Source organism: Myodes glareolus, chromosome 5, assembly GCF_982192425.1.
Source record: "Myodes glareolus chromosome 5, mMyoGla1.1, whole genome shotgun sequence".
Classification (NCBI taxonomy): domain Eukaryota; kingdom Metazoa; phylum Chordata; class Mammalia; order Rodentia; family Cricetidae; genus Myodes; species Myodes glareolus.
The window spans coordinates 50,559,391-50,586,987 of record NC_142030.1 but is presented as its reverse complement, the minus strand read 5'-3'; the positions used below and the strand labels follow the sequence as shown (position 1 = coordinate 50,586,987).

The window sequence follows — 27,597 nt, the reverse complement described above, 5'->3', positions numbered from 1 at the left end:
ACACACACAAATGGTGGGCATCTGGCCATTCTATGACTTTCTTGTTGCTTGTCTTAAAGGCACTTTTAATGCTTCTGTTTCCCCAGCTAGCCCAACCCTGAGCCACATCAGTGAAAAGCTGAATTTGATACACCAGTTAATGTCTTAATTCAAACTGATTATAAAGCCACTGAAATAAAACTTGGTTACCCTGGGCTAGCCATTGTTAACTCATGAAAACCCATAGGATAGATGGCTAAAATTCTGAGGTTTTGCAGAGGGGCCTCACTTTTGTTCTTGATTACTGATACTGCCTTACTTTTTCCTTCACCTCCCTTCTCCACACCCTGGGTGGCCCTTTCAGCCGACAGCCTCTCCTGCCTCTTCAGCGGACATGGCCCCCATCAGCTCCGGCTCTTCTACTTGGACATCCTCCGGCATCCCCTTCTCATTTGTTTCCATGGCAACTGGGATGGGTCCTTCCTCCAGTGGCAGCCAGGCTACAGTGGCCTCTGTGGTCACCAGCACTCTCTTAGCAGGCCTGGGCTTCGGTGGTGGTGGCATCTCCTCCTTCCCCAGTACCGTGTGGCCCACACGACTCCCTACTGCGGCCGCGGCCAGCAAGCAGGCGGGGAGGCCGGTCCTTGCCACTACTGAGGCCTTAGCTTCTCCTGGGCCTGATGGCGACTCAGCTCCTACCAAGGACAGTGAGGGTGCAGAGGAAGGGGAGAAGGAGGAGAAAAGTGAGAGTGAGGATGGAGAGCGGGAGCATGAGGAGGAGGGGGAGAAGGACTCGGAGAGGAAGGAGAAGAGCGAGGCCACCCGTACAGCGGAGGAGAGGAACCGGACTGCTCCTGCCCCCACGCCTTCTTCCCCTCACAGGACTACAGAGGAGGGAGGACATCAGACTATACCTGGGCGTGGACAGGACCACACTGGCCCTGCAACAGACCAGCCAGGCCAGGTTGTCCCGGGCTTGGATCCCAATGAGGACACAGCCACCCAAGTGCCCCCAACAGCCACAGAAGAACATTATTCAGGGAGTGATCCCAGGAGGCCCGAAATGCCATCGAAAAAACCTATGTCCCGAGGGGACCGATTTTCCGAGGACAGCAAATTCATCACTGTTAACCCAGGTAAGTGTTGCTGGCCCACATTTGAGGGTCCAGGCTGCTATGAACAAACTCGACCTATTTCTAAAAGTTGGGGGCAGGGGAGTGAGGGGTGGGGAAGCAGGTAATACCTTTGGGATTGTGGGTATCCCTGGCGTGTCTGTGCCTACAACCATATCTACTTCTCTCATCCTGTAAGAAGCATTCTCTTCGTTGGTGTAATTCCTTCCTTGTACTTCAGTCTTTCCTTCAGAAGAACTCCACCCTAAACAGAGATCCAAATGAAGAAAGTGGGCGCCGATTCTGAGACATTTGCCCTTTTCTGTTCTAGTCCTGGGTACTGGTGGTGGGGGTAGCCAACGAAAAATGAACTGCTTGCCTTGAAAGCCTGGAGTCTGAGCCCCCGCTCTCAGGTTTAAAGAGAAGCAAAACATGGTGACATGCACTTGTAACCCCTTCCCTGGGGGGATGGAGCCAGGCAGATTCCTGGGGCTCAGTGGCCAGGTAGCCTAGCCTATTTTAAGAGTTTTATGTCAGTGAGAAACCCTAAAAAGCCAAGATAGGTGGTACCCGAGCAACAGGGTCCAAGGTTGTTCTCAGATCTTCACGTTCACATGCAGGTGACACACAGGTGTGTACATGTGTGGGCGCACACATTCACACATGTGCCTGTGCCCACGCAGACATTCTTATTCCTTAGTCATTCATTAAACACAAACAAGTCTGTTTCTGGATAGCCATCGTTGTGCCAGGCACTAGGCTGGATGTTCTGCCAGGGAAGCCCCTTGCCTGTGACCTGGGACAGACAGAAAGATGACTGACAGCTGTCTAGAGCACATTCCAGGGAGTTAGGTCGTGGGGACTTGGGAGAGCGAGCTGCTGAGATGGGTTTTTGTTTGTTTGTTTGGTTGGTTGGTTGGTTGTTTTGTTTTGTTTTGTTTTTGGCAAGTCAGGAAAGAAACTACCCAACTGAGATGTTTGATTGTCAAAGAGTAATAGAAGAGACGGTCACAATGTTGTGACGGATGATTATGGGGAGGATGGAGACCCACCTCAGGTGAGGAAAGAGGACATGTCCGGTCTGGGGAGTCCTGGTCTGAGTAGTCCGTGGTCCCAGCCCAAGCGGCCCTCAGGCTGGCTGTCCTCCAGCGTGGCTCCGCGAACTACCCATTCCTAGCTGGAGAAGCAGGCGTGGCTGGTTCGGCCTCCACTGGCTGTGACACCGAAGGCAGTGTTTTCCCTCGGTCACGTGCTCAGATCTTAATGAGCCATCATGATGCGGGAGCCGGAGCCGTGGCATGAGGGGCTGTTCCTGTTGCAAGGGCTTCTCTTAATAAGAAACCCTCCATGTTGCCAGACTGCAAGGCGTTTAGCAACAATGTTTTTTTCATTTAAGCTGTTGTGAAGTTATGAGTGCAAAGAAAAAAAAAGGCAACTGGTAAATATTTATTTGCTTTTCCGCTCGTAAACATTAAAATTCATCTAAAGCTGAGATCTCGTATGTTAAGATACAACGTAGAATACATTTTCATGTTTTGAATTACTTTCCCCTCAAGGCTGCTGTGAACTAATCTCTTTCTAAGTAGGGGTGTCCCGTGGGTGTCGTTCAGCACGGGGCAGTTTGGCAGCAAGGCTACAGTAGCCTTGTATAGGTGAAGAGTGTGTAGCCATCGATGAGACCGTCCTTGTGCCTTCCCTCTGAGAGGCTGCAGTGAACAAGTTGAATTTCTTGCATTTAAAGATAGCAAAGAGTATGGACTCCCTTCCCATTGTATGCCAGGCTCTCCAGTAGGCATTAAAGTGAGACCAGTGATGGAGACGCCTCTTCTCCCAGGGGGCACATGCTCATAGGAGAGGTATATTGAGAAGATCCAGGCAAACAAATGCGTTTAAACAGAGACCAGTGTGTGCAATCAGCCACTCACAGACACATGGGAGAACCTTCTGGGCTGCTGGAGTGGCGGGTCTAGAGATCCTGAACTGGGAATGAGCTTGGATGGGATTAGGTCCCTGTGGAGCAGGCCCACAGAGAGGGGGAGGGGTGGTAGTAAGGATTGAGTCTAGACCCTGGCAGAGCCAAAGACATGAAGGCGCCTTGGCCAGGCTGAGGGTTAGATTTTAATTGAAATGGCAAACCAGGGAGTTGATGCTAACAAGAGAAGTTGCTCATGTGATTCACTTTTTCTCAAGAACACTTACTTATACACGGAAATGGTAGTGGCGCGGTGGTCAGGTGGTTTGGGCCGGTGTGTTTCCTCTTTAAGACAAGGGAAGGAGAACTGAGTGGAGTCAGCCTGTTTCTGAAAACAGTGCCTGGTATGTGTTTGAATTAGGAGTTGGTCGTAGCTTTGGGAAGCTGCAAGGTTGGGCTCCAAGACTGATTCTGGTAAGAGGAAGCGAGAGGTAGACCTCAGACTCCAGGAAAAGGGAGAAAGACGAGCGAACCCTGGGATCCCCAAACCCAGCTTCCAGCCCCTTCCAGCCCAGCATCAGAAAGCGTTTATAGTTTGGCAGGAAGGGCGTTTGGCGTCAACTCAGCTCCGTAGCTCGACGCCCTCATTCAGTTGACCCTCAAGTGTGTTTGTGCCCAGTGACCTTGTCTGCCAAAAGCAAGTCACGAGAAATCCCCCAGTCCATGCAGAGATAGTGCTGATAAGGCTGCCTGCCTTTATTTTTTATTTATTTTATTATTTTGCAGGGGAAGGAGGAGAGGTTTGGAGACAGGGTTTCTCTGTGCAGCCCTGACTGTCCTGGAACTTGCTCTGTAGACCAGGCTGGCTTCCAACACGGATTCCCCTACCTCTCCTCCTGAGTGCTGGAATTAAGGGTGTGCATCACTACTGCCCAGCTAAAATTATTGGGATGCTCCAGAGGAATTCAGCCTGTCCACTGTGCATGAAGGACACGTGAATTTGTGGAAGTCACCTGTCCTATTAGCGCTAAGGAGGGCTGCCAGCAGCCAAATGCCGCATCACAGTGGGGACTTTGAGGGGGAGGAGTGAGTGGGTCTGTTTTGCAATCTGAATGAACATTAAAGAGCGGTTCCCCACTATCTGAAGTTAAAATGACCTGCGGGAGTTCGATAATGTAGCTAAATCGACAGGGTGCTTATTTATCATGCAAAAAGCCCCAGTTCTGACCCTCGGCACTGCATACATCCACTATGGTAGCACATACCTGTAATCCCAGCACTGCATACATCCGATAGGGTGGCACATACCTGTAATCCCAGCACTCAGAGGGCAGCCTGGGATCTGTGAGACTGTCCAGGAACCCGCCTCTGCTTTATCATCTCTGTAGTCAGAACAGCAAGGCTCATTTCTCCCTAAAACCACAGATCATGTTCTGAATTTCTGGGGATTCGAATTTGAAAGTGGTTCTGGGTTGAAATCATGAGTTGCAAACCTTTAGGAAGAAAAAAACCAAGTAGTGAATCGTGTTCATAGGCCACGGTTCTCAGCTCTCAGGTTCAGCCTTCCAGCGCACATAGCCATGGACAGAGCGAGTGGCTGTAACTGTATGCCAGACAATTCCGTTTCTAAAAACAGGTGGGGGACCTGGTTTGGCTCACACTCTGACCTTCTCCAGCCTCTGGTATAAAATGAAAAAGAAAAAAAAATAGTATGTGTCTGTTGTTTAATGAAGGATTTGAATAACCAGAGGAGGAACCAGGAACCGGCAAAGTGTGTAGTGTCCACGATCTTATGTCTTCTCCATCCGTCCTGCCATGTCCCCTGTCTGCTCTTCCAGCTTGGGTTTGGTTTTGTTTGAAGTGAAATAACCGTTTTTTGGGTGAGTGGCGATTGATCTGAGAGACTTTGGGAATATATTGTTTGTTCCACAGTTAACTTTTCTTCCCATGAAGTAAAAAAGTCATTGAATCAATCTTCAGCATCTTTGAAAAGTCAGTGCCCACAGTTAGCAGAGTATGTTGCGTGTCAGTCCGTATCCCTGAAAGGCACGCTTAGATTCCTTCCACGATGCTGATGTTGCTACCCTGCTGAAATCTTTCTGTGGAAGTAGTGGCAAACTCAAACATAGAAATAAAGATGAGGCATTTCAGTGTGAAAAAAGAAGTGTTGAGGGCAGTAGCAAACTCTAGAGGGCCTGCTGTTTGAGAGGATGGCCATCTCAGCTTCCACTGTTGCCATTGGAAACTCCCTGTGAGTCAGAAATCCTAGTTTTTGTGCGGAGTACCCCACTTTTGAAAATTGTAAAAACAATGTACTTTGGCATATTCCAAACTAAATGTGTCCCTGGGCCAGGTAGGAACACCCCGTATTTATCAACTACTGGAATGGTGGCTGCTGTCCTTGGGTCTGGAGGGGTGTGTGTGTGTGTGTGTGTGTGTGTGTGTGTGTGTGTGGCCGGCCTTCAAACCTTTTCCTAGCATTCTGTAGCGCCCAGGCCTCCTAAGGATCAGTGCTGCATGGACATCTAGTCCTCATTTTAGGGGCATAGCCTACAAAGTGGAGGCAGATTTGAAGTCAGCCAACATAATTCCTGGGCGGTGTGTGAGAACAGTGTGTGCCAGCATAAATATGTCAGAGTGCATGCCACCTGCGAGCTCCTCATTCAGGGCAGCGCTTGTCTGGGTTTGCCTCCTTAGGTGAGGGATGCAATGTTTCCCAAATCACACCCTGCTGAGACTCGCCTTACTGCCTCTTCCCGGCTGTCTCAAGCGGGGTGCTGAAGATGATGGTCTGGGTTGGGGTGGCAAATGACGAACTTCAAGACACATCGGATGTGGCCTGATGTTACGTGGCCCATGAGCTGTGAATGCTAGAGAGGAGGGACATAGGTAGTTCCTGTCTGGCTGCTCCGCTCTACGATGAGCCACAGTGCAGGATGCTGAGACCCAGACACCTCGCTCCTTTGAAGAAGTGTAGAAAACCTTAAGTTCTAAGGGACCCAACGTTACCAAGCTAGTTATTGAAACAACACCTTGGATTCGTGCTTGCTGAGGGCACTTGCCTGTCACTTATCCTAAGACACGCCCTTGAGGGCTTTGCTGTCGTGGTTACCACCAAGGTTTAGAAGGGTAAAGGAGCATGTCCAGGGCCCAAGACGGGCTTTGTTGATCCGAGGTGCATGGAGTCATCTCCGTCTGCTCCAGGGCTCCTGTGGGCTCTGGTGCTAGTTCCCGGATCACAGGAGGAGTCGACGTGAGCTTCATAAAGAACCTTCGTCGGAGGCTGCCAGTTTTCCATTCGAGCGGAAGGTCTCCCTCAGGTGTTCTGCCCCTCCCTGCAGGGCCATAGGAACTGTTGTGGTTGTCATGACAGGGAGCGTTCCTAGGATCTATTAGGAAGGGGCCAGGGAATAGCGCACACACCGCCCCACAGCGAGCGAATATCTGGCCCACAGTGTCAACATTCCAAAGCTCACAGGCCTGACTTGTGGTGTTCATACCAAGTTTCCTTTGAAGGAAGGTTAGTTGGGGAGGAGGCAGAAGAGTCACTGATCTAAAGGCAGAAAGCCAGTAACATGGCGCAGGCACTAACAGTGCCTGCTGTAACTCCAGTTCCATCCCCAGAACACGAGTAGAAGAAAACCAACTCCTACAAGTTGTCCTCTGACCTTCACCCTTACACGTGAGTGCACATACATTCTGTGCAAGCACATGTACATACACATTCATGCACACACATACCATAAGTGTAATATTTTCAAAAAATGAGTCTCACAGCAAGCTCTCCAGACTAAAGGATTCAGGAATGTTCTAAGCTCTTTGTCGGTTAGGACCTATGAGTGCACTTCATTTAAAATGCATGACAGGAGACCCTGAGGAGAGGCCACAGGCAGTCTTCAACCAAGGCTAGTGACACTGGACACTGGTCTGCTTCCTCCTGTGAGCTATAGCCTGTGTCTCTGCCGTTTTCCCGAGTGTCGTGGTAAGGACCAACTCTCTGTAGCAGGGTTCAGGATACCAAACATGGTTTAGTTTCCTCTCAGAAAAGAGTTGGATCCTCAAAATTTGCTCTTCCCCATACTCCATGTGATCTTTGAACTAGGAAAGTTTGTGTAACTCTTCATGTGAAAAACCAGACCCTAAGAAGGAGGTTGGAGTCAGGAATTGGGGTGGGAGTAGGGGCAGGATGTTGGATGTAAGGTTGTATACGTCTTCTGTCCACACCCAGCCTCAGGACCACATGGTGGCTCTGGTGACCTTCCTTCAGTCTTTGATGGGTATTCCGCTTGCTTCCATGTCTTGGCTGTTGTGCAAACAGTGTGACTATAATGCCCACGATGGCTCAAGCGTCCCTTGTTGTGATATGGTGGGTCAGGACAAGCTCTAATTGTGTGGCTTTGAGTCAGATCGGGAAAGATTAAACACCCTCGACATTCCAAGCACTCCTGGAGCTGACAGTTCATCCTTTGATGGTTGAGGTCTGGTACAGCAGGCCTGTGTGGAGAGGGGAGGGATCTTTGTTCATGAAAACTCTAGGCATGGGTACAAGTAGAGACAAATGGTACTCTAGTGTGGTTTACACATGCCAGTGGGTCACAGAGCCAGGCCCTGTTAAGGCAGACTACATGGGCACGTGCACATGGCATGTGCTTCAAACGGGCGAGCAGCTGGTTCTCTGGAACAGTAATGGAAGTAACCTCAGGGTTACCAGGAAGATAACCTGGGCTTGTAAAAGAGGTTACTGTTTCACAGTATTTTAAATAATAATGCATTAGTAAAAGTGTGGAGAAATGGTAACTGTTTTTAACACTCTTCGAGGGAAGATAAACAGACAATTGTTAGGAGAAACAGTAGAGATTGTTGTTTGAAAAATTGGACCTAGAATGACCACAAGACTCGGTAATCCCAGTTCCCAGAAGCAGCGTGAGGAGGCATTCTGCACGTGTGGGTTTTAACCGTATTGGTCACAGGACAAACAGCCAACCCATGAAAACAACTGGAATGTGCATTAGTGAAGGAAGGAAGGAAGGAAGGAAGGAAGGAAGGAAGGAAGGAAGGAAGGAAGGAAGGAAAGAAGGAAGGAAGGAAGGAAGGAAGGAAGGAAGGAAGGGAAATGCAACAATGCCTAGCCTTGGAAAGGAAACCCTGGGAATGGGGGTAGGGAGCAGAAGGGAGCCAAAGAAAACCCTGCCTCATACGTACCCTGGACAAGCCTTTGAGTATATTATGCTAAGTGAAATAAGCCTGTCACTAATACAGCTCTTGTGTGGGTCCTATGGAAGAACCCAGACCTGCCGATTCCTATGGGGAACAGAGGCTGGAGAGCAGGATGTAACTTACTAAGCACAGTTTCCTCTTTGTAAGATCAAAATGTTGGGGAGACGCGCTTCCTAGCAGTGTTGACATGTAGCCCTACTTATATACTTACATATACTTAGAAATGCTTAAGATGGTAAATTTTACATTATGTATGTACACACACACACCCCAGCAGCAGTCACCTTTCTTCACAATGGCTGGTGTTTAATGAGGTGTCCCTCAGAACAGCTGTAGCCAAGTCACCCACGACGAGAGCGGGCTGTATGTCGATGGTGGTGCAAACCCCTCTTCCAAGTCTCTCCCTGACAAAGGAACGCCTTTCTCCATCTGGGCGGTGCCCTCAGGAGGGACCTGGTCCTAGTCGTAACAGCACCGGAGTTCCTGACCCTGGCTGGAGCTGAGCCCTTCCTCGAGGCAGGAAGCCCTTCAGCTGGGTCCGTCTGATGTCTCTCCGCCTGCCGCATGTAAAGTACATTGTGCTCGGTTTTTTTATTTGCTTCTACTGGGACAAGAGCCAAGCCAGTAAAAGGCAAACAGCATTAATTCAGTGATGACATATGCCACTGAAAACTGTTTTTCTTTTCTTTTTTTGAATTTTTTTTTTAACAGAACGAAGGCACTGTACTCAATTGCTGCTGGATGCAGGGAGGAAGATGGAGAGGACGGGAGGTCCTTGCGCTCCCCCTGCCTCCCTTCTTCAGATGCCCAGAGCCAGTTAGCCTTGGTTCTGAAGCAAATGGCATCCACTGAGCCTGAGACTGCATCAGGCAGGATTCGTGGCGCTAGCTGCTAGAGTCCCTGGTCAAAAGCAGCGCTTGTGCAAGGTGCACACTCAGCAGTTCCTTGTCCTCAGAACAGCCCACGCCTGCAGTCCCATTACTCGGGTCCCTTCTGGAAACTCCTCAAGAAGTTTTGAACAAGGAGCCCCAGGGTTTCATTTGCATTTGACTATCCAGACATAATTTAGAGTCAGCTTTACCTAGGTAATCTGTGTAATCCCTGTTACCACCTGCTTTCCTCTAATAGAGGAAGGGCCCAGAGTCTCTGAGGTTGCCAATCATTTTACTCAAAGCCACACACAAACCTGTCAGCTTGTAGCCAGCTCCACCCGATCGGAGGCCTAGGAGCTTGCAGTCAGACGTACTGCCTCGGTTCAACCAAAGGTGTTAACAAGGGTCTTCAAGGCTTGCTTTCTGCAGTTTAAGTTTGTTACCACCAGCCAACTATCATCCAGACAAAACGAAAGGGAATTCTAGAGTTTAACAATTACAGATAGACAGAGCAGGCTGGCCTTAAAATCACAGAGCACTCTTTGCCTCTGCCTCCCACATGCTTGAAGGAAAAGCAGGCACTACCATGCCCTGCGGTTATGAGAATCTTGAAGAAATGTCACACTGTCTTAACTCCATGCTGCCTGAAGAGTAAATTCTCTCTGCCTCCTGAATGAATTCACCACCTAACACGTGCATTAGGTGCTTAGTTAGCAGATTGACGCTGCCCATTGTCATGGTTTGCATTTTGAAAACTAAGAAATAAGAAAATTTTTTCAGAAATAAGAAAAAGCTGTCATCCAAGGATGTTCTAACTGTCCTATTTTACTGTTATTCATACCTTACTCTACTCCATGAGTTGGACTTCATCATAAACTTTATGTATAGGAAAACCACAGCACAGATCGACGTGCACTGTGTGTGTGTCCTCCGGCAGCCACTGGGGGCCTGAACAGACTCTGATTCCTTGTCTGCAGAGGCACGCAGAAGGTTTGGGGGACCAAGTACCAGCCTGTGTGGGATGCTGTGTGTTCTTAGTAGCTCCTAGCAACTCATTCTTCCTCTAGAGCCACAGACCGAGTCAACACCAGGACAACTGTCTTTCTGGAGTAGAAAGAAAGTGATTGGTCTCCCCTCAAGGCCAGCCTTGAGGCTCCAGTACTTGACCGGTGACTTGCGATAGGCAGACTGTTCAAGCCGTGTACTTCTGAAGTGCCATGTGACCACACACTCAGGGAGGAGTCAGATTCAGCAACCATCCAGGGAGTGTTTGTTCCCCTTCCCTTAGGGGCTGGGCTGTTGCTGAGGAAGAGCTCAGTGATGGGACTGTTGGGGGGGATGCTCATAGTTCAGATGGTAGGAGTGATGGTCCCAGTGATGTTAGGAGGGATGCAGTGATGGGGACGGGCACAACAGCCAGTGATAGCCAGGATAAATACCAGGCAGCATTCTAAACGTTGTGTGTGTTCTTACTCCACAACGCGGGAGCCAGTATTATCACCTCCTTCTACCAGAGGGGTAAGCTGAGTCATGGAGAACTTAATGAGAGTAGTTATTAACAGTCGCTCATTTGTCCGGGGTTACTCACAAATGGAGATGGTAGACTGTCTCTACATTTGCCTGGCGTGGGTATGCTTCCAGGCATTCTACACACATCTTCTGAATGAGTTAGTCAAGGTTCTCTGAGGACATGGGACTGTCAGGATGAATCTATGTATGTAAAAACTGGATCTATTAGAGCGGCTTGCAGGTTATGGTCCGAATTACCCCACCGTGGCTGTCTCCTTACGGAAAGTCCCCAAGGCTGAATGTCTCAGCTGGTCTTCAGTGTACACTGGGGTCCTGAAGAAGTAGGCTCTAATGCCAGTTAAGGTATGAACTTGCTGGCAAGGGAGAGGACGAACAGGCAAAGAGCAAGCGCTTCCCTCCTCCGTGTCCTTTATATAGGCTGCCTCCAGAAGGTGCGTCCCAGATTTAAGGTGGATCTTTCTACCTTAAAGGATCCAGATAAAAGGCGGATCTTCCCACTTGAAATGTGGGTCTCAGTCAGGTAGACATGTCTGCAGTTCAGCAGGGCTGACTGGTTGGGCACTCCTCCTATACTCTCTGGGCAGGAACCCAGGGTTCAGGAGAGGAACAGATTGTGGGATTTTCACAGGCAATGGCGTCCCCTTCCAGGCCCTTGACGGACAAGAGAAGGCAGTGCTGTGAAGTTGGCGGCAAGGCTGACTGTCTCGTGTCCCATTTTGAAATCTAGTCCAGCCCTGTGTTAGGTGTTTAAAGAAAGCCCTGCCACAGGCAAGGATTGAAATCAAGCAGTGTCGGGATGCAAGTGTCTGCTGGTTGAGGTCTCCTGTGTGACAGACACTGCCTTAAAAGACACTGTCACACAACACCACACAATGCTAGGAAGAAGTGGCTCGGCCCGGCTCTACCAAAGCTGGCTGTGAATTCGAGGACTTACCCTGTCAGACATTGAGGAGCCCCTCGTCACCACCCTGTGTGGCCGCGGGCCTCTGTGACGACGGGGTACAAACCTGGGTAGTTTTGAGGAAAGGGTGGACAGAAACACCAGCATAGACCCACACTCAGTTTCAGGGACAGCTAATATACCACTGGTCCTCACAACCAACCCTACTCCTGTGTCTTCCCCTAAAGCCGAGTGGTCTTACAGGTTTAGAATGGCAGCAATATCAGTGACCGTTGAGGACTGATTATTGGGGGACCACAGGCAAGACTCCAAAAAAGACTCTGAGCACCCCCAGTTCCTGAGGTCTTCCCAGAGTAAAAGAGGAGCCGAAGGGTCATGTGGCCTCTGATACCAGCCATCCTGACTCTCCTCCCGTTAGCAGGACCTCCGGGTCTTTGAGATGCCCCTACCAGCAACCAGTCTGGTTGAACTGACCTCCGTTTGAACCCTGCCAAATTATTCTCATTTTGCACCCCTGGCTCCTCTGGGGTCGCTGCTTTGCACTTAAGGCGGTGTGTGGAGCGTGAAGGTGAGAAGGTCTGCCTTGCACTGTGAGGACTAAAGTCTGTGACTTTCACGCAGCCTCTGAGACCCCCGTTTGATTGACTTGTACTTTTCCATCCTCGTTCCCCCCCATACTTAGGCTCCTCCAATCACATGGCCTCTGTTCCGAGCACACTCGCCTGGCTAACTTCTCTTCACCCTGCAATTCTTGCTCTGAACCTCGCTCCCCTAGGGCAGTGTGAGAACTGGCCTGAGCCCTTGTACTTCCTTCCCCCAGCACCATGTTAGCAATGCTGTGATAAGCTCGTCAAAGGCCGACCTCCTAACTGGTCCTCCCTGCAAAGGCTGCTCCTGGGTGAGCCACTGCATTGCCTTCCTGTCCTCTGGAAGTGTGTCTTCGGGGAAGTGGTGGATTCCAGAACACTGAGAGGCTTCCAGAGGCTTGAATCAGTCCGGGTTGCTGCCTGTCTGTCCTTGCTTTAGTGTGCTGGGGAGCAACTGGGCAGCCCCTGCTTCAGGAGCCTGTGCCTAAAACTAAACACAGAGGAAATGCAGCAAAATACATTGAATCACACAGGAGCACACCTGGAGGCTGGGAGTCTTGCCTCTTTAAATATGTGCTCCCAAGGCCTATTTTCTCTTGCTTGCTTGACCCATCTCCCCTCCCTGGAAACACAGCTTGCATTTAGTTCGCGTTGCCAAGGGATACTTCTGGGCTGGCAGTGTCCTGGCCTCTTTTTTTGCCAAGCAGGTAGGATCCTTGCTGTTCCTAAGACAGCTGTTTGGGCACCCCTGGAGTGTTGGGGTCTTCCCTCAGAGGTCAGTGTTAATCCTGCCACTGGCTGCCTCTGTGCGTCTGGGCCTGCTCTGGGCTGTATCTCTGTCTCACTCGCATCCTTAGCCCTTCCCAGGCATCTGCCCCATCATTCAGGAGAGATTCAGCTGTCCTTCTAAGGCTTCTGGAGATAACAGATGCTGGAAAAAAGAACTGCTGGGTAAGAACTATTGGGTGGCCAGGGAGAACAACCCCGGTTGCAGGTTTGCCACCTAGTTTAGAGGCAGGAGTGTGCGAGCTGTGATCTGGGGGGAAGCCGATTCCTTATCCTCTCTTGTCTTCTTTTTTGGGCCTCTAGGGCTGTTTCCGAGTGCACCCGAAGTTCCCTCTGGGTTGAGAGCGTCCTTGGAGTGAAGCTGAAGTCTGTCTTCTGCAGAGCTCTCCTAACACATCCCTTTAATCTCACAAGCAGATCTATCTATTCTACCGGCCACTAAAGAGTACCCCACCTGCAGAAGAGTGGGTTAGGACAGCCATCTGCCCTTCTTGCCCTGCGGTGGCTCCGAGTGGCAAGGGCTCAGCCCTCCCTGGAGCGGAGCTCAGCATCTTGCCTTGCCTGCTGGCCTGTCACATCTGTCCCCTGACTGGCTTATTTCTCTCGCAGCTGAGAAGAACACCTCCGGAATGGTAAGCCGCCCCTCCCAGGGGAGGATGGAGTGGATCATCCCCCTGATCGTGGTCTCAGCCTTGACCTTCGTGTGCCTGGTCCTTCTCATCGCTGTGCTTGTGTACTGGAGGTGAGTGAGCAGGGGGCTGCCAGGTATTGACCCCTGGGGAGTTAGACACGGGGCTTCTGTCTTCAGAGCGCTGAAGCAGCGAGCGTTTGCGAGTCTCTTGTCTCTGACCTGGAGACGTTTTTATTTTGGTCTCGGGACGATGGCACAGGCCAGCACTGCATCCGAGGTCCAAGCATTTGTGGTAAACTCCACCGGAGAACCTGGGAGATCTCTACTCACACCTTAGCTCTGCTCCCCACTGGGTGCAAGCCCCTTTTCTGGTTTGAATTTTAGCTATCCACACCTACAGAAGGAGGGGGCAGGTTCCACAGGCTTCCGGCCTCTCTCAGACCATACTTTCGCCTTGCAGTGTTTTCGCAGTACATTAAGTAGCTTTTGTCTGTAAAATGTTTCATAGCCTTTTGGTGAGAAGGAAATAGGGTGATAGCAAGCAGTTACTAGGTCGTGTGGCATTAGGTATGCAGAAGGTAAGCGTGTCGGCTTGTGGCCAGCCTTCCATTATCACTGCTCTAGAGAGTGCTCACTGTGTCCCCCAGGGAGCCAGCTTAGAGCCTTTTCAGAGTTTTCAGCTAGAGTCTCAGCTACTTCAGTGGAACAAGTCAGCTAACCTAGACGGTGGGCCAGGCGGCCTTCATCACTGGTGACAGGGTTTAGCGGTGCGCTCCTTAGTTTTTCTCGACTTGACCGAAGCTAGTCAAGTCACCTGGGAAGAAGGAGCCTCAGGTGAGGCGTCGCCTCCATTAGACTGGCCTGTTGGTGTGTTTGGGGGGATTTTTTTTTTTTTATTGCTGATTGATGTAGACAGGCCTAGCCCCACTATGCCATCTCTGGGCAGACGGACTTGACTGAAGAAGAGGGATAGCTGAGAAAAAAGTCAGGGTGAGTAAGGCAGTGCTCAGCTGTCCTCCCTGGTTCCCACCTTTGCTCAGCTTAGTTCCTGCCCTCATTTCCCTTAGTGATGCCTCCAGTAGAGAGACATAAACCAAGAAAACCATCCCACCCACCAAGTTGCTTTTGGTCATGGTGTTCGTCACAGCCATCGAAAGCAAACTAGGGCACCAGCGTAATGGCTCATTCTGATCATCCACTTGATGCTATTAAATGCTTAGGAAAGATCCACCCTGAAAGTGGGCAGCACTACCCAAGGGGCTGGCATCCAGCCTGAACACAGAGAGGGAGAGGAGAAAGCTGGCGGAGTGCTCAAATTCCCTTCTCTACTGATTGGTAGAGAGGAAGTTGCTTTATGCCCCTGCTACCACATCTTTCCTGCAGTGAAAGACAGCACTCAAACTGAGAGCCCAAATAATCCTTCCTTCCCAAAGCTGAGTCTGGCCTTGTTGCTCATGGCAACCAGGAAGGGAGCAAAAGAGCCTGTGGCCCCAGGTATAGCTCAATTTCTCCTCATCTGCTTCCCATCAGTTCTCTTATGTTTGAGTCACAGCATCTTGTTGAGACAAAGCAACAGCATCAATCAGTGGCTCAGCCCTCGTGGCCTTAAAGTAATAGTGAGCATCAGTGGCTTAACCTTGTGGACTTAAAGCAATATCAAGAATCAGTGACTCAGCCCTCGTGGCCTTAAAACAGCAGTGAGGATTAGTGGTTCAACCCTTGGGGCCTTAAAGCAACAATGAGAATCAGTGGCTCAGCCCTGGTGGCCTTAAAGCAGCAGTGAGAATCAGTGGTTCAAGCCTCATGGCCTTAAAGCAACAGTAAGAATCAGTGGCTCAGCCCTCCTGGCCTTAAAGCAATAGCGAGTATCAGTGGCTTAACCTTTGTGAACTTAAAGCAATGTCAAGAATCAGTGGTTCAACCCTTGTGGCCTTCTGCTGTGGTGGAGACAGGCAAGAAGGCAGCCTCTAAGACACTCCTCAGAGAATTCCATGTGTGAGTTGGAAAAAACTACATCTGGGAAGAGGCCAGGTCATGCTGGGACCTAGAGTTGAACATTCTGAATGCTCGGAGTGACCATGAACAGCCTGATTGGGGCAGTCATCTGAGCAGAGACCTAATTGATGGGCTCCATCGTAGCCCAACCAATGCCCTTTCTAGCATAGGTAGCAGCAAGTGGAAAAGCCACCCCCATGTTACAAAAATAACCAGTAAGTGGGGATGACTGTAGCATTGGAGTACTGGAGAATGTCAGAGGCAGGCCAGGGCAGGAAGGGCTGGGTCTGGACAGCCTTTTAGCCTTTGGACCTTTTTTCATCCTGGTTTTTTAATACAGGGTTTAAAATACAGGTTTCTCTGTGTCACCCTGGCTTTCCTGGAACTCACTCTATAAACCAGGCTAGCCTCAGACTCAGAGACCCCCCTCCTCTGCCTTGTGAGTGCTGGGATTAAAGGTGTGCACCACCACTGCCTTGCCTGGACACTTATGTGAGTGGGGATATCTAGGAAAGAGTGTTGTGGTCTTACTTTAGAATTACTTGCTGCTGGGTTAAACAGAGATGGTGAGGAAGAGCATTCAGTGCCCAGGAAAGGTGTGCCGGGGACAGTGTGAGGTAAGCATCTATCACCACTTGTGTGCTTGGAGGGAAGGCTCAGCGGAAAGTGAGGGCATATGTATTGGCTGTCTGCCCTCAGGTCTGTTCTCAGCTGAGCAGGACAGGATACTCGTCTCAGGCTTCCCCAGGTATATGACAATAACCCCCGACATGGGAACACAGCACAGTAGTTCTCGACCTTCCTAACACCGCCACCCTTTAATACAGCGCCCCGTGTTGCGGTGATTCCCCAACCATAACATTATTTCATTGCTACTTCATAACCGTAATTTTGATACTGTTACGAATCGTGATGTAAATATCCGGTATGCAGGAAATCTGATATGTGTTCTCCAAAGGGGTCATGGCCTGCAGGCTGAGACCTGCTGGAAAAGCTCCGCAGCTGCCACTCAGCTGCTCAGCTGACCATGTCCTCCAGTCCTGCCCTGAAGGAGCATCAGGAGGCCGAGGCGGGTCAAGTTCTGAGTTCGAGGCCAGCCTATAGAGTAAGTTCCAGGATAGCCAAGGCTACCCAGAGAAACCTGTCTTGAAAAGCCAGGAGAAAGGCAGGAGCAGCAGTGTCTGGTGGAGCCGTGTAGGATGGGGCACACCTATAATTCTAGCATTTTGATTTTGAAGGCAGAGGCAGGAGGATTGCAACTTCAAGATCGGCTAGTACTGAGTAGCAATTTTGTGGCAGCCTGGGCTACCTAGGAAGGGGGTAGGAGGGCACTTGTACCGGACAAGTCCTGGGAAGGAAAACCAAAACAGCTAGATTATCCCAGACTGTCTTCTCTCACAGATCATGGAGACTGGGGTGGGGGGGGGGGGGCTGGGAGCAGAGCGGCAGGATAGGTGCAAATCATCTGGCAGCTAAAAAGTGCGTCTCCTGTGCACTTGGATTCCAAAAAGGGCTTGGTCCACAGGATGGACTGCTCTAGGTCATCGGGTGTTCTTAGCTTACTTTTCCTAAAGATTGAAACGACAACTGTTGATGTTTCTGAAAATGTCAGTTGGTCCAAATGGAAAATAGATTAACAATTCATGCCAAAATATTGTTACTTTCCCCCTAGCTTAAAGTGTAGAAAAAAAAATAGCTATAAAAGAAAAAAAAATCCTGACAGCAAGAAAAATGAAATTGCATTCCTGCTAAGATGGGTCCATTGGCAAAGCCTGGGAACAGCCTAGAAGGGACAAGAGCCCTTTTTCTGTCCAGCTTTTTCCCTGTGATTAATATGAAAGGAGCAGCACGAGGCGGCTCCCATAGAGAACTGGCAAGCACGACAGAGACGTGTGTCCCCGTGGTGGTGTGGCTTTGAAGCTAGGGTAGCCGTGCGTCTCTGCCTCTTCGGGCATGGAGACAGGATGGCTGAGATGACTGGCAGAGAGAATTGACGTAGGCAGACCCGCGAGGTTCATCCAGACCTCGAGAATCATGTCCTCGGGTGGCAAATTGTGTGCCCGCAGCGCCAGCCCACGGTGGCAGCAGCCTAACCCTAGGTCTAGTATTTTATAGCCAGAGCTCTAGCCTGAGTCCGGTCGGCTGGCGCTGGTAACGCTGCAACTTAACCGTACATGAAAAAGTGTAACAGTGAAGCCCAGGGTCTCTAGATTCTCTCTGTTTCCTGTTGTGCAGTTGGAGAGTGTGTTAACGTTCCTGAGGTCCACTGTGAGTGCCAGGCACTGTGCCAAACCCTTGGGCGGTAGCATCTCCTGCGGTTTATACAGATCGGTGTGGTAGGTGGGAGGTCCTTTCCTTTCTTTGACTTGGGGGGAGAAAGGGAACTGAAGTCTGTTGACTGGCTGCTGTGAGCCAGGCAAAGCCCAGTATCATCAGAGCGCCTTTTGGTTGTTAATTGACAGGCAAATCAGATTCCCTTAAGTCCAAGGTGGGGGGGGGGGCTAGTATTGATTCATTTCTCTGAAAGTTCCAGGGGCATCAGGTGTGACCGATCTTGGAAGAGAGGATAAGGCTGTGGCCGGCCGGTGTGGTTTTTTTCTTCATCGGAGCCCTCTGACCTATGCTAGACTTCCATCCTTCCATCCCAACAGAAAGGAACTTTGTCATCTCACAGTTCCCGGGAGGCCCCCAAATGGTGTGTCTCATGTCTTACTTTGATCATCTGGCCACCTGCAGAGTCTTCTGGCGGCTGAAGGATGGACTGTGCCCATTGTGCTTGGGTTTAGCTCTAGAGTCCAAAATTAGCCTTACCATTATCCTCAAAAATATGAGGTGAACGCTGGCTGGAGGTAGTTTCTCAGGGGACTGCCCAGGCTTAGAAAGGCAGCTGGTTTAGAGGGTTCAGCTAAGTATTCGGTTATTTATGCAGTTATGAAGCCATCTCTGTCGTTGCATGGGCATGGTCTTGTCTGCGACTTCCTGCTGTTTATACAATGCTTATGGAGTTGGTACCATGCATTATCATGCATTGTGGTGTGCTTGGTAATTCAGTCGCAAAGCCCTATGGCCCTCAGCATTCATTAGAGTTGGGTGTGTGACATACTGAAGTATGGAGAATGTTCTAGAAGGCTATAAGTGTGCATCAGGCTTCAGCACAGCCTGGGAGGAAAGTCAGGTCCAGAAGAAGCTCCCCAGGAAGCTGACAGCTGAACACCTAGAAGCCAGAGGAGGAAGCTGAAGACAAATGAGCCTGGAGACAGAGAATGGCCTCCAGCAAGCAGATGCACTGACTGAGTGTCATGGGAGCAGAGTGCAGGGACAGCAGAGGCACTGGAGGGACCACCATGTGAAGAATGACCAAAAGACACTCGGGGGGGTGGGGGGTGGGAGGCGGCACTGTAGGTGCAGGAGGCAGTACCCGAGAGAGGCAGTAACCTTATAGCAGCTGAAGTAGGAGCACAGGTCAAAGCCTGGATTTAAAGCCAGACCCTATCAGACCTATAGCCCCTGGGGACAGTGCACATACACGCATATATTCTTAGCAAAGGTTACTGTCCTTCCCAAAGGATGAAAAGGATGAAATTGGGTTCTGGGAAGCTGAAAAATTCTTTTGTATATAAAACACACACTCTCTCTCTCTCTCTCTCTCTCACACACACACACACACACACACACAGAGAGAGAGAGAGGGGGGGGGGTATAAAAGCTATTTTGGGCTTGGAAATCAGAGGACTGACCATCCATAATGGAAGCCTAGGGACATACTAGAGAGAGGTCAGTAAGAAGTACCACTTTCAATGAAGATTCATCTTCCAATGTCAGTTTCCTTACCTGTCAAGTCATTAAGAAACATGCCTCTGAGTGCACATAGGCAGGCCCTATAGGCTATGAGAAACATCTGCCCCGTGCAGCAGATGGGGACCAAGTACACACGTGCCATGATATTATACCAGATCTGACTTCATGGAAAATAGAAACATAATTCAGGGTCCTTGTATACCTAAAAGTGTTTGGAAGTGATAAAACAAAATCTATAGATGGAAATAAGTATCTTTTGTTTCAATAATTAACTGTGCATAGTTCCCAGTAATCTCATCATGGCATAAGACAGTATTTGGAAAAAAAAAAGTTAGGAATCTCCTTCTAGAGTTTATTCTTTGGAATGATCTCCTTATGCACAGTAGCCTAGAAATAGCTCAGTCATCAATTTAGAGCTAAGTATGGTATGAATGTAGGTTAACCAACTGAGCAGAATTCTTTTGAGCCAAAATGAAAGGGTGACTATAAAGTTAATAAAATTGTTTCGGGTGATACTCCTCATGGGCCTACAGGCAATTCCAGACGAGGGTGTCATGGAGTAGGAACAGAGTAAAGGCAGGCCCCTGCGCCCCCACCCCCACCCTCTGGAAAGAACTGTGAAGCCTGGGAGCATCCTTGCCTGCTCAGGGCTGGTTGGATTCTCGGAGCTTTATTAGCAGCTGCAGCAGCTGGTAGCCTACCAAAGAGAGGCAGGTGTACTTGTCACCCACGTGAAGTCGGTCAGGGTCAGGCTCTCCTCCCTGGTGGCCCAACTTTCTGCAATTTCTGCATGAGAAATGAGAATCAATTTAGCCCCGGGGGACACCTGTGTTTATGAAATACCACCATACGTGTCTTTGAGTAATCAGATCCCTTGACTCCATCATACTAACGTGTGTCTCCAAAAGGGACAACCTCATTACTTCAGATTTGCTCAAACAAAAGTAGCGTGCACAGACTTTAGAGAAATATGGGATAGAGTTCCCCCTGGACTACTGAGGAGCCATGGGGGACTGTTGAGCAAACATGGCTGCAAACGTGGCTGGTGAGACAGATCTGCAAATGAAAATGTACTTTGTAAAATTTGTAGCAGAGGTGTTGCAAATAGGATGCTACAGTTTGCTCTTGCAGAAAAGGAAAACCCCAAATCTGTAGCAGTCCAGAAAGTACCATGAAGGTCGAGAGACATGCATGCAGCAGGGTGGTTGGGTCAAAGGACAGGGTGACAGACCAGGACATAGAAAGGAAATCACCCGAGTTCACGTTCAGCTCCTTCAGTGAATGTCACCCAGTTGTGCGCATGAGAAATATTACGGATCTCACAATCTGTTTCAGTGGCTCAGAGCTTTTGCAAATGAGTCAGAACAACTTAAAAAAATAATAAAATAAAATCAAGAGTTCTTGAAGATGCCGGAAAAGGAAAATGTGCCATCTTGGCCCTTCCTACCCTAGATGGCAACAGCGCAGGCTTTGAATCGATAGCAAGGAAGCTCACTGCGAGAACTGTGGAGTCCCGCTTTGCCGGGGCAAGCTGCTTATGTGGCGTTAATGCCCTGAAAATACATGAACAACACAGCTGCTGCCACTCAGAAGCGGGACCTTTCAGATGGTACCTTTTCGATTTGCATAATTTGAGGGGGATGCTAGGCGAGGCGCCAGGTGCATTGGTTTGGGCCACTTGTTGAGCATCCGTGCTGTGGTGCAGATTAGCTGCCTGGAGCCGGGCATCAGTAAACACCAAAAATTACGATTGTCTTGAAGGCGGGTTTTGTTTGTAAGTTGCTTTTGTGTTCCTTAAGGCCTGAATAGCGCAGAATTTTTTTTCTAATTGACTTTTCTTTTCTTTTTTTTTTTTTTTTTTTGTCTCCGGCCAAGTCATGGTATAGATCTTTAGCGCGTGGGTCCTGGATTTGAACCCAGCCCACCTGACTTCATAACCCACCATTGTATGTGCTGCATGTGGGGGGGTGGGTATTCATGCAGAGACCAGAGGAGGCCAACTGATCCTTGTTTTTATTATCAGAGACATGACCTCTCTCTGAGCCTACAGCTGGTCATGTGTCAAGCAAGCCCTGGTGGTCCTTCTACGACGCCCTAAATTAGCACTGGTGGGGTCTAGAGCCAAGGGTATAGCTTTATTCATGGGTGCTGGGATAGGAAACAAGCCCAACAAGTGTTCTTGCCCACTGATCCATCTATCAGGACCCCAGGGGTCACCATCTTAACTGTTACATTCTGTTACCCCAGATCAGGGCATAGCATGCATGATAGGAACAATTTATTTGTACCTTACGTAACTTGCTTTCAATTATTTTTTATGTAGCTTGTTCATGTCTGCAGGTCAGACAGACACTGTGGACACAGGAACCGTTTAGCTACTACTGTGTGCGGTTTTCACCGTCATGACCACCTGGCCTGGGGGCTTAGCTAGGAATCACCTTGGCTTCTGAATTTGCCAAAATTATGTGGACGAAGCTTTTGAGAAACAGTTATATTTTCAGGTGTTCTGGGGACTCAGTAATGATGTTCGCATTCAGTTACATCTCTGTGAGTTTGAGAATTTGATGTTGAATAATATCACCTACTTTGGCTTAGTCCCAGCTGATGAATGCGGTGATTAGTTTAGTATCTTACTGACTGTAATTTTAGCTCAGGAAGGGACTTTGCAGAACCACAAAGCAGCTTTACTTCAGAGAGGCTCAGCTAACTTCATGGATTCTGGGACCCTAGGGCGTGAGCTTTGTTAGTGGAAACTGTGGCCTCCATCCCTAGTAGTACTAAAGTTGGATACTGAGAAGCCTTCTCTAATCTGGTAAATTCATCGTTCCCTCTTGATCATGTGACCGAGATCATACGACCAAGTCATTTGTAAACTTTGTGGCAAGTCCGCTCATGTCAGTGAGTCGTATCTGCAGGTAGAAAAAGGTGTTGCTTGTTTGTTTTTAACTGAGTTCCATCTTTAGACCTTTGTACATGTTGACGGCCTCCTCGTTAAGACTGCCATTCATGAACACAAGTGAGTTTTGTTTCCATTGCTGCATTTGTCTTCTGGAGGTTCCGTGGGAGACAGAGTGGAGAGGATATGAAAGAATCCACACGGCAGCTGTGTAGGGGATTTGTACGGGCGCAGTGGAGGCTCAGGCAGGCAGAGACACATGGCCAGAGAGCGTGGGCACATGAGAACATGGCACGTGTGCTCGCAGCATGGGCCAGTCACGTGTGCTTCTCTGGAAAGTGGGTCTTTCCTCCAGTTACACGGTAGTGACCATGGCAGGCAGAGGATCTGTGAGCAGGCCCACTCTGCACCTGCCTCTCCGGCAGTCAGCACTTCTCAGCCATTAGAGGTGGCTTTAGATGAAGGGTTTGCCTACTTTCCTGGCAGAGTCATAAGGCAGGGGGTCTACTGAGAATTTTCTTTTTCTCAGTAGGTGGCTGAAGGGGTATCAAATACAAAACTACTTGTAGAAGCCAACAGTAATAGTTGAATGAAAGAAGGCAGGTGTTACATCTCTTTTGCTGTGAAGTGCTGGGGATTGAACTCAGGACCTTGTGCATGCGAGTTAAGTGCTTTGACCACTGAGCCCAAACACATTTTAAAGATTTTTTTCAGTAGACTCATAGTAAGTTGCCTGACTTGGCCTCCAATGAACAAGTCCCCTACTGCAGCACGCTGAGAACCTGGGACAGCAAGCGGGCTCTGCCATTCCCTACATGCATGACACTTCTGATTCTACAGAGTCTGTGCAGTGGCCAGGGCATCAGGAAGGAGGTTATCCTCACTCCACGAGAGGAAACAGTTTCCAGAAAGGAAAGGAAGACTGACGAGGATCACACACCTCATAGTGTTAGCTTTTCAGACCCAGGATTTTGTGTTGCTCAACTAAGACCTGTGGTATGGTTGGGGGATGTACTCCTCCGTGTGTTCATACATTCCCTGGGGACTCCTCCAGGATCAGAATTCCTGCTTCGAAGAGAAATTCACAGCTTCGTAGAGGAAATGAAAAATTAAGTAATGCTCGCCACAAACCAGTGACCTATATCAACTGGCCCGTTTTTTTAAAACTGTTTTGTGCTATTTGAAAGTACCAGCTCACTCAATCCCCAGCAGGCTATCTCATAGAAAAACCAGCTACGGTGTTGTCACCTTTTTTGTGGTGGCACCAAGCTGGACAGAGCGAACCCTGCGGCTCCCTTGTCAGGGCCACTGTCAGGTGACCACCAGAGTCTGCTGTCCCTTCTCTTCCTGCCGGATTCCTGGATGCATTTGTGGGAACGGTGAGTTCTTTAAGAAACTTGACTGTGACTGGGGTCCAGTGGAGAAGCTTGAGAGCCAAGAAGGACTTCTTGGAGAGAATACTTCAGCTGCTGCAATGTAGAAAAAGCTGAGGGTAATTGCTCAGACAGAGGCAGCCTTGTAGATGCCCTCGGTCCTAGTGCAGTCAGTGTGGCCATAGGTTTGTCCCTCAAATGACACATCCCTCTTGTCAAGCAAAGGCACTTTCTTGGCCTTTTCTGGATGGTTCTGCATGTACAAAACACTGGATTCCACCCTGGCTGCTCAACATCCTCTTGTTCTAAGAAAATAATCAAAAGGTAGAAAACCCGAGCTTCAGTTATTTTTGATGGCTTCATGCAATCATCTTTATCTCTCCTGCAAGCATTCCATACATTGGTGTTTGTGTGTTTTTGTTGTTGGTTTTTTTTTTCTAAAACTTAACTACTGCTGGTGCAATTCATCTCTACCTAGAACTTCTCGATCTGACTGTTATTTTACGATTTTGAACCATGAAGAATAATTCTTACCATTCAGCTCCTTAGAGCCTGAAATTGTGTCAAACCTGTGGGGAGAGCTAAGACACATTTCACTGTGCCAAAATAAGGCTTGCCTTGGAAGTTTGGGATCATGATAACTCAGTGGTGTTAAACTGGCTTGTCCTGAGAATCTGAGAGGAATGGGGATGGGAACGTTTTGAGGTTCCCAGGTGTTCCAGGAAGTGGGCACCTTTGTGTTTTTTTTGTTTGTTTGTTTTTTTGTTTTTTTTTTTTCCTTTTTCCTCCCAACTGTTCAGGGAAAGCTGAGTCACGTGGCAGCTAATGCCTCCCATCCCAGGCAACTTTTTGCTCAATAACTGTTTCCCAAATGGCTACTCAGGGGCCTTTCAGAATTCATGAGAGCTGTCAGTTGTTATAGTAACCGACCCCCTGCTGTCGAGTTGGCCCTGAGATGCCAGTTGGAGCTCTCTCTGAACAGGCTAACACACAATCATTAGACAAAAGCGGGAGGGAAGCGCAGCTAAAGGTGGCCATTTAAACATGGTCCTTGATACTTCAGAGACAACTCAGGTTGCGCTGACTGATGCAGTTTTAAACAGAGCTCGCTTTCGGGAGAGCTGAGCCTTGGGTGTTTGTTCTAGGCTGGGTGAGCCATTTTTTTCCAATCTCTCAGAATCCACTGCCCTTCCCTCCCACGTTTAAACCCTTGCGCTTGCTTGGGTTACCCCTTGGTTGTTGGGGGATATTAGTTACTGGCGTTTGCTTCTCCCCGAAGTGTTGTCAGCTTCTGGGTGGGAGTCTCGAGAGCCTGTGATGGTGCGTGAGGAAAAACTGCGGAGAGATAGCCGGCTCTGCTCCAACATTCCTGAAAGAGTAAAGCTGGCAGAATTCAGAGCGGGGCTAAGGGTTGAAAAAAAAAAGTCTAAATATTTTAGGAAGCTGCAGACTTCAAGTTTTTATGAAAATTTGTAAAAACATTCGAACACACTCGTGGTTTCTTCAGATTAGTGTTCGCAGCCACACAGCTGACTCCTGATGTGTGGAGGACAGTCATTGTAGTGACAGAGCGGTTTCAACAGAGGGAGACAGGAAGTTCTCAACTGCGTACTTCCTCTCCCTCTCAACCTTGTTTCCAGGTTCTGCTTTCTGTAAAGGCTGGCCCCCATGACAAGCACTTTGACCTAATAGCCAGTCTAGTAATGACCAAAATAACGTATTAAAGTCTTTGGGAAAGGGAGACAAGAAACACCAACAGTAAAAGGTCAAAGGTGTTCATTCCTAGAAGGGAGTGGCCGCCGAGACCTGAGACCTGAGACGCAGAGCAGTGACCCTGGCATTACATTTCTGTGTGCGAGTCAGCAGGGTACCCACAGAAGAGAAGGTTACGTATTAGGGTTTAGCTTCCTTGTTCTGTGGACGGAACTTAAGAGTCATTTCAGCGTGACATCCTATAGCCCAGGTGGCTGGGGCCAGTCCCATCCAATCAGCCACCTGCAAGCGTTTGCATGGGTCAGAAAATGCATCCTGAACATAGCCAGCCTAGCGTCCGGTGCTGAGGTTTTTAAATGTTTAAGAGACTCTTGCCAAGTACTGGCGCTGTCTGCTGAGGTACGTTCTGTGTAAAAATGTCTATCCAGAAGTGACAGGGACACATGGGAAAAAGACGACACCCTGCATCTGTCTAGTGCAGAGAAATTGGTGGTGGAAGGCAGGCCACGCTGGGCAGTAAGAGACCCAGCAAGTTGTGGAAGTTCTTCTGAGCTGTTTGCTTGCCGGACAGCAGAGGTGAAGGGTGGGCATCTGAATGAGGTCGTAATGGTGACTCCCTGACCTTTGTCTGTATCCAGATAAAGCCACCTTCTGAGATGTAAGTCATCACTTTGGAGAACAAACCTGCCTGTGTTGCATTAGAGACTTCCCTAACACCGCAGCCATTTTTGCGTATGAGTGCTCCCTTTTGACAATGTTGTACATGATAGGCGGGTGTCCGCTGTGTGTGAGTGGAGGGAGGGCATTTGTGCAGAACTCTGGGTGGCCAATTCAACTACTGTCTTCTACACATGTTCTCTTTTGTTTTTTGTCCATTTAGAGGGTGTAACAAAATAAAGTCCAAGGGCTTTCCCAGACGTTCCCGTGAAGTGCCTTCTTCTGGGGAGAGAGGAGAGAAGGGGAGCAGGTGAGGGCGGCCCAGCTTAATGGGGAGTCTCAATGGCTGGGACTGGCTTGCGGAACTTCTGTCTTGTTGCTATGGGGGTGAAAGTCTTCTAGACAGAAACTGCTGATACTCGCCTGTTCCACCCCGCCCAGTAAGATCTGTAAAGTCCAGCTGAGCTTCCAGGTCGCTGCTGTCCCTTGTGGTAGCTCCTGCGCCTGCTTGCTTTGCTTTTTCTGTGAGCTGGGCTGTATTTTCTGTTCCTGTTGTTCCTACGGTGGGTGCACTGGATTTGCGTGTCTGTATGTATGTTGCATCCCTTTTCTTTAAAAAAAAAAATCAGATGTTGCATGTTTAGAGCTTTGGGTTGTTTTTTTTTTTTTTTTTCCAAAAGAGCATAATGCATGGTTAGAGCTTTGTTGGTTTTTTTTTTAAAAAAGCATAATCTTTATAAGTGAAAAATGTCTTAATTTATAAATAAGGGGTTAAAACTAGGAAAGACAGAAAATGAACAAATGTGGATATAACATGCTTTTCCATAAAAAAGCAAATGTGCATGAACGCTTAATACTTTGAAAATTACTAACCTAAAGAGTTTTATAGGAAACAATTAGAAGTTGTAAATGTGCTCTTCATGTCTGCACTTGAACCTCTTGATATTTGTATTGCTTATCTTACACAGACTGTTCAATATTAATAATCTTTTAATGCTAAGTTGTTAAGTAGGGCAGTTAATCAACTTCTGTTGTAAATAGTACATTTGTATTGTCAGTCAATCAATTTATAAAATTTACATCTAACCTTTTACATGGAATGGCTTGTCTCTGTTAGTTGTCATAGATCAGGTTACTGAGATGAAATTTCAGTTATATTCCCAGGATAATCAAACAGAGCTGTGATGATGGAGGAAGAATTTTGACGGGTTAATGAGAAAGCCCATGGCTGGCCCATCTTTATCTGGGCAGTTCTGGCCCTGTGCACAGCGCACTGACATACTGGTGATGTTATTATTCCTTTCTGCGATTTTTTAAAATTAATTTATTTATTATGTATACAATGCTCTGTCTGCATGTATGCTTGCCCACCAGAAGGGGGGCACCAGATCTCATTACAGATGGTTGTGAGCCACCATGTGGTTGCTGGGAATTGAACTCAGAACCTCTGGAAGAGCAGCCAGTGCTCTTAACCTCTGAGCCATCTCTCCAGCCCCTCTGTGATTTTTTTTTAACCCTTTGAAGTTTCCAGTTTCTCATATGCTTTCAAACCTCCAGCAACTTTTTAAAATATGGGACCAGAAACCTCTCTTTATAGCTTTCAATTCAAAGATCTTATCTTAAGAGAGGGGTCCATGG

General features: G+C 48.7%; 1 protein-coding gene across 3 annotated transcripts in view; it reads left to right on the top strand.

Moving 5' to 3' along the window:
* Ptprg (protein tyrosine phosphatase receptor type G) overlaps positions 1 to 27,597 on the top strand; it is a 674,545-nt gene that overhangs the window by 587,664 nt on the left and 59,284 nt on the right. For 2 of the 3 annotated variants that reach the window (XM_048420806.3, XM_085687941.2), the window contains exons 12-14: positions 344 to 1,115; positions 13,506 to 13,638; positions 26,183 to 26,269. In XM_048420806.3, coding sequence (XP_048276763.1) covers positions 344 to 1,115; positions 13,506 to 13,638; positions 26,183 to 26,269 — 992 coding nt within the window. The remainder of the gene's footprint in view (positions 1 to 343; positions 1,116 to 13,505; positions 13,639 to 26,182; positions 26,270 to 27,597) is intronic. The other variant, XM_048420808.3, reaches the window with a different exon arrangement.